Raw genomic sequence first — 15,063 nt, 5'->3', positions numbered from 1 at the left:
GACCTTATAAATACAAATTATTTGTTATATATAGATACCGAATTTTCAGAGCCGAACTCACATTTATAAATCGAATTATACACGTACGTATGCCGTTCCGAATTAATGACGAATCACGTCCCGTTGACCGAATTCTGGACCGAATCTGGATTTTACAAAACCGTATAATACTCGTACGTTTGCCGTTCCGTACGTTTGCCGAATCCCGAATTGCTAACTAGGACCCGGCCTGCTCAATATGATTTGCAACTGTAAAAAATTTATTTGTGGCGAAACTTGAATGCTTTCCAGTTTCTTGAGAAATAAAGAGAGGTGTGGAAAAGACACATTTTCCAAAAAAAAAAAATGACAACTTTCCAATTGGCAATCGTAATTGAAGTTGACTTTTCCAGAAGTCGTTTTTCCTTAAGAATCCCCTTCCAAAAAACCCTCTCACAAGAAAGTTTGTAGTTCTAGTACAAATCAAAATTATAAAATTACTAAGAATATATGCATGCATTACAAAATTACCAGGCATATATGCGTGCATTCGTGCGTGGGTTTCTTCAATGGTACATTCGCGCTCTGATTTATACCAGACCTTGTAAGAGTCGGAAAATGTGAACTTTCATCCTAAGAAATTTCTCGAGGTTTAGTAGTTCAAAGATGCAGACATCACCTTCCTTTAGATCATTATCTGAAACAAATTTACGCCAGCCCTGCGATATTCTTCGATAAATTGATGATGAAGAAACATATTTGACTTGCCATGTTCTCCCGTCTGAAACCATAAGAGTGATCATCGCCGTCTCTGTTATGTTTCTCAAATGCGAGGTTGTAAACACCGAAGGAACCCTCTACATAAAAAGATATCAAGATGCACCACAAAAAACAAAGATTAATTTGTTAGACTTTATGTTGGTTTAACAACAATCGGGCTTAGGTTAAGCTAATATATGTTTAGTTCTAATTTAAGATGGATTAAGTATATACCAGATTAAAAATAGATTAGGGTTAAATATATAAATTAGATTAGCTTAATGTTAGCTGGTGTGCCATGTTGACTAAGCATGATTCATCTAGTGAGATGTCATCCAACTAATGATGGTCATGTAGGATGACACACAACTACTTAAGGAATGACTAAGCCCTCTTCTATCCTCTTTCGTATATAACCTGAATTTTTGATCTACCATTGATTGAGTAAGAGTAAAATGAAGTAGAAGCTAAGTCATTGACCTATTCTAATTATGTAATGATTTTATTTTCTTCTACTGAACTTTTATGGTGTCGGTATCATGTTGTTAGCTGTCCTAACTGATGTCGATCAATTCAGAAGCAACCATGTATTGATTGTTCTTATTGATACAACCATATATATGTTATAGATAAGTCAGAACTATGATGGTGATCCATTCCTGTTTAGTATGTGCTAATAGCTCTTCATAAGGTTATTTCTAGCTTGTTGAGCATGCTAATTCTAGGGTTAAGAATGTTCTCATCATAAATATTTATATGATCATGTTTAAGTCTAATAAATGATGATTTTGGGGATGAAATTCCAACATTCTACTTCTATTTCTATTTCACTTTGTTATTTCATGTTCTACAACCAGGGTATATACAGAATTGTGTTTCTGGCTTAGTTACATTTTGAGCTTATTATCATTAAATGTGTAATATTTTCAGTGTGGAAGACATTTAAAAGCTTATTACATGAGATGTAAAGGTGAAAAAGGAATAGAGTGATGACTGCAAATGGGTTACCAGTAGTTCAGGTTGCATTTGAAGATGAAGTAGAGCTTGTTGCACTATGAAAAGGTGTTCTGATACATGGTATATAGAACATATTGACAGAACTAATCATATTATTGGACTAGTTTGTTGATTTATGTATCCATGTTGGTTGTGATTACTGACTCCTATACAAGGTGTTACTTCCTTAAAGTTCTGTCAGCATAGTTCTGTAGAGAGTATATTGGACAACACTGGGAATTGGATAAGATTAACAAACAGACTTTACTGTATACTTATACGTAAGGGTAGTGTTGAGCTTGTTGAGACTATTCTAGAACATGCAAGTGGATGTGGATGTCCTTGACGCATATGGAAGCCAATTGTGTTTATTTTAGTAGCTGGATCTCCAGAATGTGACCATACTCTCATAAGAAGAGCCGTTAAATTCACTTCTAGTTTGTGGGAAGTTTTCAATCCAACACTTGTACATGTCTGTGCTTACGTTCCAGAGTTTCTACAAGCAAGGGCTTACCCAAAAGTAATAGATGGGTGTGTAATGTCCCTTAAGTTCAAGGTTGTTGAAGCTCCGCAAGTTCATCAAGTTCCTGAAATTCTATGCTCAACCCAATGCTCCTTATTATCAAGTTGCTACTAGTTCTGTTAGAAAGTTATTTCTACTGGTTCTGAGGCTAATAGTCATTCATGTCTTGTTAGTTAGGACATTTTTTTCTTACCTAACAGAACGAGTGAAACTAGTGGCATGTCTGATCTGGAAAACTAAGTGGGTATTATGTTGGAGCTGCTTGGAATAGAGTTAACTTAGTAGATTAATTAGGTAATTTACTTTAGAATATTAGTTCCTATGATTGTGACTCTTGGTCTTACTGGAGTATCATTCTGTTGATGCTAATGTTGAAGGAACCATGACTCTAGTTTGTGGAATACAAACAGACGTGAGTAAGAAAATTTGATTGTGGACTTACTAAGAAAAATCACAATACAGAACCTTCAGAACAGATCAAAGATAACAATGAAGTTGTTGGACTTGTTTTGATCCAGGACGTTGTCTCGCAAGTGGTGCACTCTAGTAAAGACAAAGTCATTGGGTTGGCAGAGGAAGAAATGGCTTTAGTTCACCAACCTCTATCCTTGTATAAATTTTGGTGGTACCTATGCCGAGTATAATTCGTAGATCATTGAGACACAACAGCCCTGAATGTTCCTGAGTTTAAGAGTCTGCTGATTGTTAGTCATACCGATAGTTGATTCTTGAATGTGTTTGGGTACTGCCCTGGTTCAGTGGGAGCAAAAGTATTTTCTATGCTCAGGAGTTCCATGGGTTTACGGAAATCATCGGAATCTGGATTAAAATGAAGGCATGTTCAACATCAAGCTTCAGGTATGTTCTCCTTACGGTGCAGATTTGAACTTCATAGTATACTAGTTTGTTGTATCTATGTCGTTTGATTTTCAGTTTTTTGAAAATTGTAATTCTAATGTTATATGTACTTTTTCATTACTCGACTAAGCATGCTGAGATGATGCTTAGAGAGAGATGAAAGAAATTTAATGAGAATAAGCGATGATTGTAGTAGTCTTGGTGTAACTTTTATCGTTTCCATGTGTCTCCAAAGTGATACTTCGGGAGATGATTTACATATTTCGTTATGAAAGGACTATGTAAAATTGCATTTCAGATGTTTATATGATGATACTCAAAAGTTACTTGAAACATCTGTAATTGAGCAAGGTGATGTATTTATACATAATAAATGATAGATATTTTTGACCTAAAGGTTTAAAGGTCCCGTTGAGTACTACATATAAGCTGATTAGTCTTGTTTTTTTGTTTAGACTTGGTATATCACAAGTTTACCCACAGGTGAAGTTGTGGTTATAGTCTGAAATCATAATTTTGCTATCATGGAGTTTAAATGACGGTTGTTAGTTCTGATTTATAGTTATATGAAGTTTTATATGCTAGTATTGTTAATATCATTCATATGGAATACATGTTATTCGTTTTGTATGTATGTACAATTATTTGACTGATAATAAGCATGTATGTTTTAGTTTGATGGTGTAAAATTTTAGATATTTAGTTATAAAATTTGAAATGAATCATATTTCATACACTGGTTTGCTATATGTAAAAGTTTTTACATGGGTTTACCCGAAGATAACTTGTGATGGTATTGTATCTGTTTTAATGTTTAATTTAAATGGTATCATAATCCTAAAGCTGTAAAAGGGGTTGTGTTATATTCCTAAAAAGATGATTCTTACTTTAACAATGTAGTTCATGTCATCTAAATAGAGATAGCTGTTGGTGTAAGAAATTTATACTATCCGAACATAAATAGAATAATGTAGTATGATCAGAATTTTGTAGTGGAAGAATTCTAAATAACAGTGGGATCATGATAACTTTTGTTCTTTTATCACTTACACTTATTCTCACTGTTTATATTTTATTGACAACAGTAAAAAAATGTCTCTTCGGAGATAGCTCTTGAATGAGTGCAGAAAAGTCTATTCGGAGAATATGTCATAATAACAACAGAAAGTACTTAAAGAGGCGGCTCATGTTGAGCACATAAAATTTCTTTGGAGATTAGAAGAAGTCTCATATTGAGTATAGAAAGTCGACACATCTCATATTGCATATAAGACTAATATTGAGCACAGAAACTCTCTGTAGAGACGGCTCGTATAAAGTAAATAAAGTCTATTCGCATATCTCATTAGGAATTTGAGCTTTGAGGTAGTCTCTTAAGTGAAACATTAGCACATCTCAGTTGAGATCGTAAGGAATTTCATTGTAGTCCCTTAAGTGAGACATTAACAGAGCTAAAGTGAAATCATAAAGAGTTCACTGTAGTTTCTTAATTGAGACATTAACAGATCTAAAGTGAAATCATAAAGAGTTCACTGTAGTTTCTTAATTGAGACATAAGTAGACTTTTTGAGGTCAAACAAAATTTCTATTTATCGTACTCTCTTAGTCAAGATATTGGTGTAAATATATTTTGAGATCATAGATAAATTATGTTTGTTGTATAATATCTTAATTGAGACATTGGAGAAAATATTAGTTAATGTTGTAAAGAAATCTTTTAACGGATATATAAACAACTATTTCGACATAAAAGAAGTCTTTTAATAAGACCTAAAAAAATCTCTCCAATAAGATACATTCTCAGTTGAGATCATCAAAGGTCTCATTGGTAAATCTCTTTTCGGATTATGAGAAAATCTCTAGAATGAGTTATAATCATAAAGTTAAGAGAAAAATCTCTTAATTGAGATAATCAATCTCTTCAGAGATCATTTAAAATCCTCAATATCTGAGGTGCAAGGATCTTTGTTGTAAAGATCATAAAGTTACACTTAAGATTCTTGTACGTCTGGATTTCTGATTATAGAAATGGCGTGTGCATCTTCTAAATGGTGTGTAGGTCTTTACATGTGAACGCTAACGTGCTTTTAACTTGAGCTTGTTGTTTTCAGTAAAGAATTTGTTGCTAAACAAAGTGGGAGATGTTAGACTTTATGTTGGTTTAGCAACAATCAGGCTTAGATTAAGCTAATCTGTGTTTAGTTCTAATCTAACCTGGATTAAGTATATACCAGATTAAGAATTGATTAGGGTTAAATATAAGAATTAGATTAGCTTAGTGTTAACTGAGATGTCATGTTTCCTAAGCATGACTCACATAGTGAGGTGTCATCCAACTAATGATGGACATGTTAGATGACACACATCTACTTAAGGAATGACTAAGCCCTCGCCTAGCCTCTTTCATATATAACTACAACTTCTGATTTACCATTGATTGAGTAAGAGGAAACAAAAGTAGAAGCTATGTCATTCACCTATTCTAATTTTGTAATGCTTTTACTTCCTTTTACTGAACTTTTATGGCGTCTGCATCATGTTGTTAGCTGTCTTAACTGATGTCGATTAATTCAGAAGAAACCATGTATTGATTGTTCTTATTGATACAGCCATATGTATGTTATATCTAAGTCAGAACTATCATGGTGATCCATTCATGTTTAGTATGTGCTAATAACTCTTCATAAGGTGATTTCTAGCTTGTTGAGCATGCTTATATACCAGGGTTAAGAATGTTCTCAAAATAAGTGTTTATATGATCATGTTTAAGTCTAATAAATGATGATTGTGAAGCTGAAAATTCCAACATAATTAACAGTTCGGAGTAATTCACCGATAAACAATTCGCAAAGTGAGATAATTTATTGGGATCATTTCATTTTTGTATAGCCATGATTAAAAACTACCAAGACCTTGACTAAAAAATGTCGGAAACCTAATGAGTACCTAAAATGTAACTTACTTAAACGAGACAAGTTAAAAATGTGCGGTTTCGTGTTGGAAATCTTACCACCATTCCTCCTTCAAGATATGAGTTATGCATAATGACCTTGAAGAACGGATTCTCAGATGTAAACTCTTCGGCTGCTTTAAGCGTTGCCTGGAATTCAGGCAAATGTTTCATTTTTGGAGTAACCTTCCGAGCAAATGTTTTTTGCTGATGGAAAATGTGAACATTCATCTCCAATGTTTCCTTATCAACTAGTTCAAAGACACAGGTATCACCTTCCTTCAAATGATTATCTGCAACGAATTTAAACCAGCCCTGAGATAGCCTTCTATTGTATTGTGTTCCAGGAACATATCCGACTTCCCAGCTTCTCCCATCTGAAATCCTAAGAATGATCCCCCTCTGTGTTTTGTTTCTCAAATATGAGTTTGCAAACACATTAGGTACCCGCTGCATTAGAAAGAAATTTAGAAGCACCATAAAAAAATCCCAGATATTTTACAAAAGGAGATAAATAAGTTATTGCTACTGATCCGTCGACGAATGATCACCACTGGTAGTGATCTTGATTAGCAATTTACCACTGAAAGTGGTATGATGTTCTATCTCCGGTTATACACAATTCTCAAAGTGAAATCATACACTGACATCATTTGTGTATCTATAACCCTCTGCCAAAGTTACCAGGATCTTGAAACGAAGGGCCAATAACTAAATGTAAGTGACTTATTCAGAGGCGCGGTTAAAAGAGTTAAGGTTTCATGTTGGAATGCTTACCAAGGGTCCTTTTATATATGAGGCATCATGCATAGTGACCTTGAAGAATGGATTCTCAGGATTAAATCCTTCAACTGCTTCAACTGTTGCGTGCAATGCCTTGTTACGGGATGTTGTAGGAATTGCCATTTTTCGTTTTTGTGATTTCTGGGGAAATTTGTGTTTGCCTACATTATAATCAACTGAAACCATAAGAGGACAAAATCCATGCAACAAGGCAAGAAACCTGAATGTAAGTAAGAGAGACTTACCGAGTTCGGCTTTCAGGTTAAGAGGGGATTCACTTGACATGGAAGGTTCATCGTCGCGTTGGGTACTGTTAGAATGTATTGAAACTACTTCAACTTCATCTGAATGAGCTGAAGTCATTTCAACTTCATGATTGGTGTTGTCGATATGAAATGGGTAATCTATCTCCGTAGCATCCTTGCCAAATATATAAACTTGAAATTTTGAATTTCCGTCATATCTGAAGAGTATAACATGTCCAACACAAATAGAGTAAACCTCCACAAATTCTGGCCAACCGTTCTCAAACAATATTAAACCATCAGCTTTCTTCATTAATCTTATATGCCAGATGCTATTGAGAACCTTAATAATTGCAAGGTCAGACAGTTCCGTCCCGTACTTGTCGGTAAATTCTTTTGGAAGTTCCTGTCATACATTTTGTTATATACGAACTGATTAAAAACAAAACAGGCATTAAAAAAAAAATCTCTTTTTTTCCAATACGATAGCTAGCGAACATTTCCATGGATCTAAAGGACGCTCCCATTCACTGGTTACAAACTGAACTTAATCTGCAGTTGCAGTCACTAAAAGATGTCTCAAGAAAATCGATAGCATCGCTAATGAGTGACTGGCATAAGATTTCGGTGGTGCCTGTCAAAATCCGCCTCATCTGTGGTCTTTCCAGATTACAGTACTGAGTCGGATAATTCAAATAAACTGCGATCTGACTCACTAACCTACTCTAGCTCTTCTTGTCATAACATGTGATTTAATATGATCTGAGTTATCAAAATCAAAATCAAACACCCTAGCTAGAATCAAAAATCAAACTGAAGAGAGGGAGAAAAATATCCCTTACAAATCGTTTGTCTTTATGGCTGGAAGTGTGGAACATCTTGAAAAAATACATTGTTGAAGATGATATCCCTTATTAGAATCTTGCTATCTCTTTTCTTCAAAGCAGCTGAAAAGGAACAAAGTATATTAAGCAAACAAGGAAAAATGCATGCGGCATCTCATTTTGTTTCTTCATGTTGTTCCGGAATTAGTGACACATGTTGTTTCTTCATTTTGTTTCATGTTGTTGCATTCAGAAATTCAGAGCAGTGACAAGAAATAATCTGATATCGTACGCTGTGGTCTAGTCATGTCCGATTTCCAATGTCGTCAAAAACTAGGGACACCGTTGTTAAAGGAACCTATTATATTTATAGGGGAGCCTGGTTTTCCTTTTACGTTAGAATTAAATACTCCCACTCTTGGATTACATTAATTTGGTGGTAGTCTTTGGGACATGAAAAACCTAAAATGTCCACCTATTTAACCTAATTATTATAACTCTTTGTACACCCTATTTTTACAGGGATATAATTGGCAACCAAACTTTAGTATAACATATCTAAAAATATGTGCTTTGGAATTTTAGAAATTTTATGTAAATTTCGAAAGTGACTTTTCAAATCTAATGCATAACGAAAAATATAATAGTGACTTTTCAAATCTACATAACGAAGTATAACATTGATTTAGTGTTTTTACGAAAAATTTAAGAAATCTAGAACGAGTACAAACAACAATATAAGTATTGTTTTTACGAAAACTTCGACAGTGACTTTTCAAGTTTAATGCATAGCCATTATGCAAAGCACCATAAAGGATACATAATACATGGGAAAATTGGTGCAAGCCACCACATAGGTTACATAACATATGGGGTAAATTGAAACCACCACAAAGGATGTATAAAAAAATGGAAAAATTTATGTAAACTATCATAAATTGGATGCATATCAATTTTAACCTTATAACACCATTACGCATAACGGTGTTTCGTTTTTCTTCGATCGGCCCTCCCCACCGTTGGATGCATATCAATTTTAACCTTATAACACCATTACGCATAACGGTGTTTCGTTTTTCTTCGATCGGCCCTCCCCACCGTGGCACCGGTGATCTAGTAAAAAGGAACAATCACTCAAGGTGACCGAGTACATCAAAAAAATCAACCGCTGTCAGGGACGGTTCACAAAAGTATCCCAATTACATATTAATGTCGAAAGACAGAAACCATCAAAAAAAAAAGGTTTGAATGAAGCGACCAATTAAACATAGTACACTTCACTGCCACAATAAGTTGCTTACTATTCCAAGTACAGTTTTGGAGTAAAAAATGGAACTACAGTACTACTTAATACTTCCGGCATCACAACATTACTATGGATTTCTCCGATGTTCATACTCTAGTCTATGCCATATATACCTTGTACGAGTCGGAAAATGTGAACATTCATCACGATTTTTTTCCGAAAATCAATTAGTTCAAAGATACAGACATCGCCCTCCCTCAAATCATTATCTGCAACAAATTTACGCCAGCCCGGAGATATTCTTGGAGATTTTCTTCTTTTTACGGTTGGTGGCCGAGAAATGTATACGACTTCCCAGATTTTGCCATTGGGAACCCTAAGATTAATCACTATCCGTGTTACGTTTTTCAAATGCGAGGTTGCAAAATCCACAGGTACACTCTGCATTGAAAACAAATTAGGATCCGCCATTAAAAGTTCCCGAAGACGAAAATAGTGGGGACGAATCCCTAGATAAATGATCTTGACTCAAAAGGGTCAATACCTAAGAATTACCTAAATCTAACTTACTATGAGATATTGAAAATGTAAGCTTTGGTATTGTAAAGCTTACCAGCAATCCTCCCTTTATATGTCCAGCTCGCATAACAATCTTGAAGAACGGATTCTGAGACGTAAACTCTTCGGCTGCTTCGAGCGTTGCCCGGAATTCCGCAGTATAATAACTTGATTTAGGAGTAAGCTTCTTGGCAAACGGTTCTTGCTGTCTGAAAATGTGAACAATCATCTCTATTTTATTCCTATCAACTAGTTCAAAGACACAAACATCACCTTCCTTCAGATCATTATCTACAACAAAATTACGCCATCCCCGAGTTAGCCATCTGCCAGTTGGTGCTTTAAAAACATATCCGACTTCCCAAGTTCTCCCATCTAAAACCCTAAAAGTGATCACCATCTGTGTTATGTTTGTGAAATATGAGGTTACAAAATCCGCAGGTACCCTCTGCATGGGAAAGATATTAGGATGCACCATTAACAGATATTTATCAAGAAGGTTAATTAATAATTCGGAGTAATCCTTTGATAAATGATTCGCTAAGCGCCATAATTTACTGAGATTATTTTGTTTAGCTATATAGTCCTGCATCAAACTTCCAAGATCTTGATTTAAAAGGCTAAGAGACATGATTAAAGATGCATGGCTTCGTTTTGGAAAGCTTACCCCCCATTGTCCTTCTATATACGAGGCTTGCATAACGATCTTGAAGAATGGATTTTCAGACGTAAACTCTTCGGCTGCTTCAAGCGTTGCCTGGAATTTCGCGGTATAATGCATTATTTTCTCAGATGTGAACTCTTTGGCTGCTTCAAGCATTCCCTGGAACTTTTCAGTGTAATGTCTTATTTTAGGAGTAAGCTTACTGAATGTTTTGTGTTGCCGGAAAATGTGAACATTCATCTTGATGTTTTTCCTATCTACTAGTTCAAATACACAAGCATCTCCTTCCATTAAATGATTATCTGCAACGAATTTGGGCCAGCCCTTAGATAGGGTATTTTCAGTTTTTTCAGTTATTGTTCGAGAAAGATATCCGACTTCCCAGGTTCTCCCATCTGAAATCCTAAGAGTGGTCGCCATCCGTGTTATGTTTCCAAAATATGAGTTTGCAAAAGCAAGAGGCACCCTCTGCATTAGAGAGAAATTCAAGAATCACCATAAAAAAATCACAGATATCTGTCAAGCAAGACGAATTAGTAGTTGCAACTAACCCCTCAATGAATGATTCACCATTGGCTGTGTTCTCAGTATGGTGGATTATAAATGATCCACAAAGTCAAATCATTTACTGAGATCATTTCATTTGTCTATTTAAATTACCCCTCTGTCCAAACTACACATATCTAAAAATGTATGGTTTTGTGTAGGAATGCTTACCATGCATCCTTTTCTTATGTGCGAGGCTTGCAACATGATCTTAAAGGATGGATCTTCAGAGTGAAATGCTTCAGCTGCTTCAAGTGTTGCCTTGAATTCCTTAGTATGAAATCTTTTAAGGATAACCCTTTTTTGTTTTCGTGGTTTCTTGGGAGGTCCTTGTCTGGCTACATTATAATCAAATAAAACCTTAAGACGCGAAATCCATGTAACAAGGGAATCAAACCTGAATTATATCACGAGAACCTTACCGGGATCTGGATTCTGGTTAAGAAAGGATTCACTTGACATGGAAGGTCCATTGTTGCTTTGGGTACTGCCAGAATGTGTTGAAACTACTTTAATATCTTCGTCCGAATGAGCTGAAGTCATTTCAACTTCGTGATTGGTGTTGTCGATATGAGATGGGTAATCTATCTCAGTAGCATCGATGCCAAATATTTGAACTTGAAATTCTGAATTCCCAACATATCTGAAAAGTATAACATGTCCAACACAAATAGAGTAGAACTCCATAAATTCTGGCAAACCACTGTCAAATATTATTACACCTTCAGTATTTCTCAGTCCTATATGCCAGATACGATTGGGAACCTTAATAACTGCATAGTCAGACAGTTCCGTCCCGTACTTGGCCGTAAATTCTTTTGAAAGTTCCTGTCAATGCATTGTGTCAGATAAATATACAAACTGATTAGAATACAAGACAAATTGAACTTAATGTGCAGCTGCAGTCACTAAAGGATGTATCTATAGCATTAGTGTATAGAACAACTGACAGGCACAATTTTTTAGTGATGCTTCAAAATCTGACTCATCTGCATAGTCTTTCTAGATTTCAGTCTTGTTGTTGGATTCCTCAATAATTCAGATGATTGGTGAATCTGACTCAATAAACCACTCACCTTAAGTTAGGCAAGTCACATACACATGGGATTCAAAACGATTTGAGTTCTTATTCGGACGAATTAAATAGAAAAAATCAAGCACCCTCCTCTTGCATAATTAAGAACATCAAACACCTACTCAAATACTCTTGCATGTCTTAATTAAGAATAATACAGAATAACTAGATAGAAGGAATTAAATTAAATTGATGTTATCCCTTACCAGTTGTTTGCCTCCAATGATAGAAGTGTGGAATATCTCATAAAAATGCATTGTTGAAGATGATAGTTATTCACTTAATCTCCTTGTTAGAGTCTTGCTATGGCTGATCCCCAAAGTCAAGTGGAAAAGGAACGAAGCTAACCAGGAAATGCATGTATGTAATATTTCATTTTGTTTCTTCTTGTTGTTGTGGAAACCAAGTGACACATGTTGCTGCATTCAGGAATTCAGCGCCTTGCAGGGAATAGTGGTTTGATTTCGTACGCGCTGGAGTCTGGTGTAAATCATCTCCTGTTTCCAATGTCGCCAAAAACAAGAGGATACCCTTGTTATAGGAAACCTGTTATATTATCTATACGGGGCACCTAGTTTTCTTTGTGTACCCCCTGATAAGGTGTTTGGGATAACAAAAGCCCAAGTCAATTTCTGTGAAGCTTCGTTTTTTTAATATATTTTGCTTTACATTTCCCTAATCTCACAAGCTAATCAAGATTTAATGAGATAGGTATAACCGGTTAATAAATTCGAGAACAGTATTCAAGTAAAATAAAGGTACTATATACAGACTACAGTGGTATTTAGTACTTCCGTCGCAAAATTACTGTACATATATGTGTACATGGAGCTTGTGCGTTTCTCTAGTAGTATGTTCATATATACTCTAGTCTATACTATATTTTAGTCGGAAAATGTAAACATCCATCTCGAAATTTTTCCTCCGATCAATTAGTTCAAAGACACAGACATCGCCTTCCTTCAGATTATTATCTGCAACAAATTCACCCCAGCCCTGACATATCCTTCCATTAGTTGGTGTTTGAGAAACATATAAGACTTCCCATGTTCTTCCATCTGAAACCCTAAGAGTGATCACCATCTGTTTTATATTCGTCAAATGCGATGTTGCAAAAACAGCAGGTACCGTCTGCATTGGATGCACCATGAAAAATTCACAGATATTCGTCAACAAAGATGAATTAATAGTTGGGACTAAACCCTCCATGAATGATTCCGCAAAGTGAAATAATTTACAAAGATCATTTTTCAAAACTACCAAGATCTCGTCTTAGGGTCAATACCTGATAATTACCCAACTTTAACTTGCTAAATTCTATGTTTCGTGTTAAAAAGCTTACCACTGTTCCTCTATTTATATATGCGTTGTGCATAACGACCTTGAAGAACGGATTCTCAGACGTAAACTCTTTGGCTGCTTCAAGCGTTGCCTGGAATCCCGCGGCATAATTTTTTATTTCAGGAGTATTCCTGGCAAATCTTTTTTGTTGTCGGAAAATGTGAACAGTCATCTGGATTTTTTCCCTATCGACTAGTTCAAAGACACAGACATCGCCTTCCTTCAAATGATTATCTGCGACGAATCTACACCAGCCCCGAGATAGCCTGCTTTCAGTCGGTGTTCGGAAAACATATCCAACCTCCCATGTTCTCCCATCTGAGATTCCAAGAGTGATCTCTGACTGTGTTATGTTTCTCAAATATGAGTTTGCAAAATCATTAGGTACCCTCTGCATTACAAAGAAATTCAAAAAGCACCATCAGAAAATCACAGATATTACTTGTCACAAAGATGAAACAGTAATTTCGACTAATCCCTTAATGAATTTCACCATTGGCTGTGATCTTGGTTAATATTTTATCAAATAAGAGTGGTAGGAAGGCCTATCGAGAATTATAAACTTTGAGAAATCGTTTACTGTGGTCATTTCCATTTGTCTATTAATATCCCTGTGTCAATACATGTAAGTAATTTACTAAGAGACGTGATAAAAAATGTACAGTTTCATGTTGGAATGCTTACTACGTATGCCTTTATATATGAGGCTTGCATAATGACCCTGTAGAATGGATTCTCAGACCTAAATGCATCAGCTGCTTTAATTGCTGCTTGGAACGCCTTGGAATGAGATCTTGTAGGAACAAACGTTCTTTGTTTTTGTGATTCCTGGGAAAATTTGTGCCCGCCTGAATTATAATCAAATAAAACCATAAGACAACAAGATCCATGTAACAAGGCAAGAAAACATGAATTTTAATATGAAGAGTTACCAGGTTCGGCTTTCTGATTAAGAGGGGATTCACTTGTCATGGAAGGTTCATAATTGCTCTGGGTACTGCCAGAATGTATTGAAACTACTTCAACTTCATCATCGTCCGAATGGGTTGATGTCATTTCATCTTCGTGATTGGTATTGTCTATATGAGATGGGTAATCTATCTCAGTTGCATCCTTGCCAAATATATGAAGTTGAAATTCTGAATTCCCATCATATCTGAAAAATATAACATGTCCAACACAAATCGAGTAAAACTCCATAAATTCTGGCCAACCATTCTTAAACCATACTGCACCTTGAGCTTTCTTCTTCAATCCTATATGCCAGATACCATTGGGAACCTTAATAATTGCATTGTCAGACATTTTCTTGCCGTACTTGACGGTGAATTCTTTTGGAAGTTCCTGTCATGCAGTGTACACAAACTGATTAGAAACAAAACAGCCAATTAAACAAGAAATATACCCTGCTAGTGCTAGCTAGCGATTCCGTATGTTTATTTGATTAATTATTATCATATGATTCTCCAATTCACTGCTAACAAACTGCAGTCTCTAAAGTATCACGAAAATTCATAGCATGAGTTTTTGGTGATGCGTCAAAATCTGACTCATATGTATAGTCTTAATTTCTAGATTGCAGTCTAGTTGGATTCCTTAAGTCAGATTATTCAAATACATTGTGAATCTGATTAAGGTTAAAATCAAGCACTCTGAAAGAAGCAAAAAATCAAACACCTTAGCTCTTTAATCCTCTGGATATCCTGATGATCAAAA

The 15,063-nt window shown here is 35.4% G+C and overlaps 1 protein-coding gene across 1 annotated transcript; it reads right to left on the bottom strand.

The window, feature by feature from the left end:
* Positions 1–12,730: 12,730 nt before the first annotated feature.
* On the bottom strand, positions 12,731–14,406 carry LOC113321895 (putative B3 domain-containing protein Os03g0621600). The gene is made up of 4 exons (XM_026569845.1): positions 14,280–14,406; positions 14,032–14,195; positions 13,349–13,738; positions 12,731–13,137 (listed from the first exon to the last, which is right to left on the bottom strand). Exons 1-4 carry the CDS (start codon positions 14,401–14,403, stop codon positions 12,874–12,876), a joined length of 942 nt encoding a protein of 313 aa, XP_026425630.1. The 5' UTR covers positions 14,404–14,406; the 3' UTR covers positions 12,731–12,873.
* Positions 14,407–15,063: the final 657 nt, after the last annotated feature.

Source organism: Papaver somniferum, chromosome 11 (genome assembly GCF_003573695.1).
Source record: "Papaver somniferum cultivar HN1 chromosome 11, ASM357369v1, whole genome shotgun sequence".
Taxonomy (NCBI): domain Eukaryota; kingdom Viridiplantae; phylum Streptophyta; class Magnoliopsida; order Ranunculales; family Papaveraceae; genus Papaver; species Papaver somniferum.
Note: the sequence above shows the minus strand (reverse complement) of the source record. Positions and strands in the feature narration are given on the sequence as shown.

Coding starts and splice junctions, on each gene's coding strand:
- LOC113321895 (XM_026569845.1), bottom strand. CDS start 14,403: ATGACATCAACCCATTCGGACGATGATGAAGTTGAAGTAGTTTCAATA. Junction 13,739..14,031: donor CATATATAAAGGCATACGTA/GTAAGCATTCCA, acceptor TTTGTAATGCAG/AGGGTACCTAATGATTTTGC. Junction 13,138..13,348: donor ATATAAATAGAGGAACAGTG/GTAAGCTTTTTA, acceptor CATCCAATGCAG/ACGGTACCTGCTGTTTTTGC.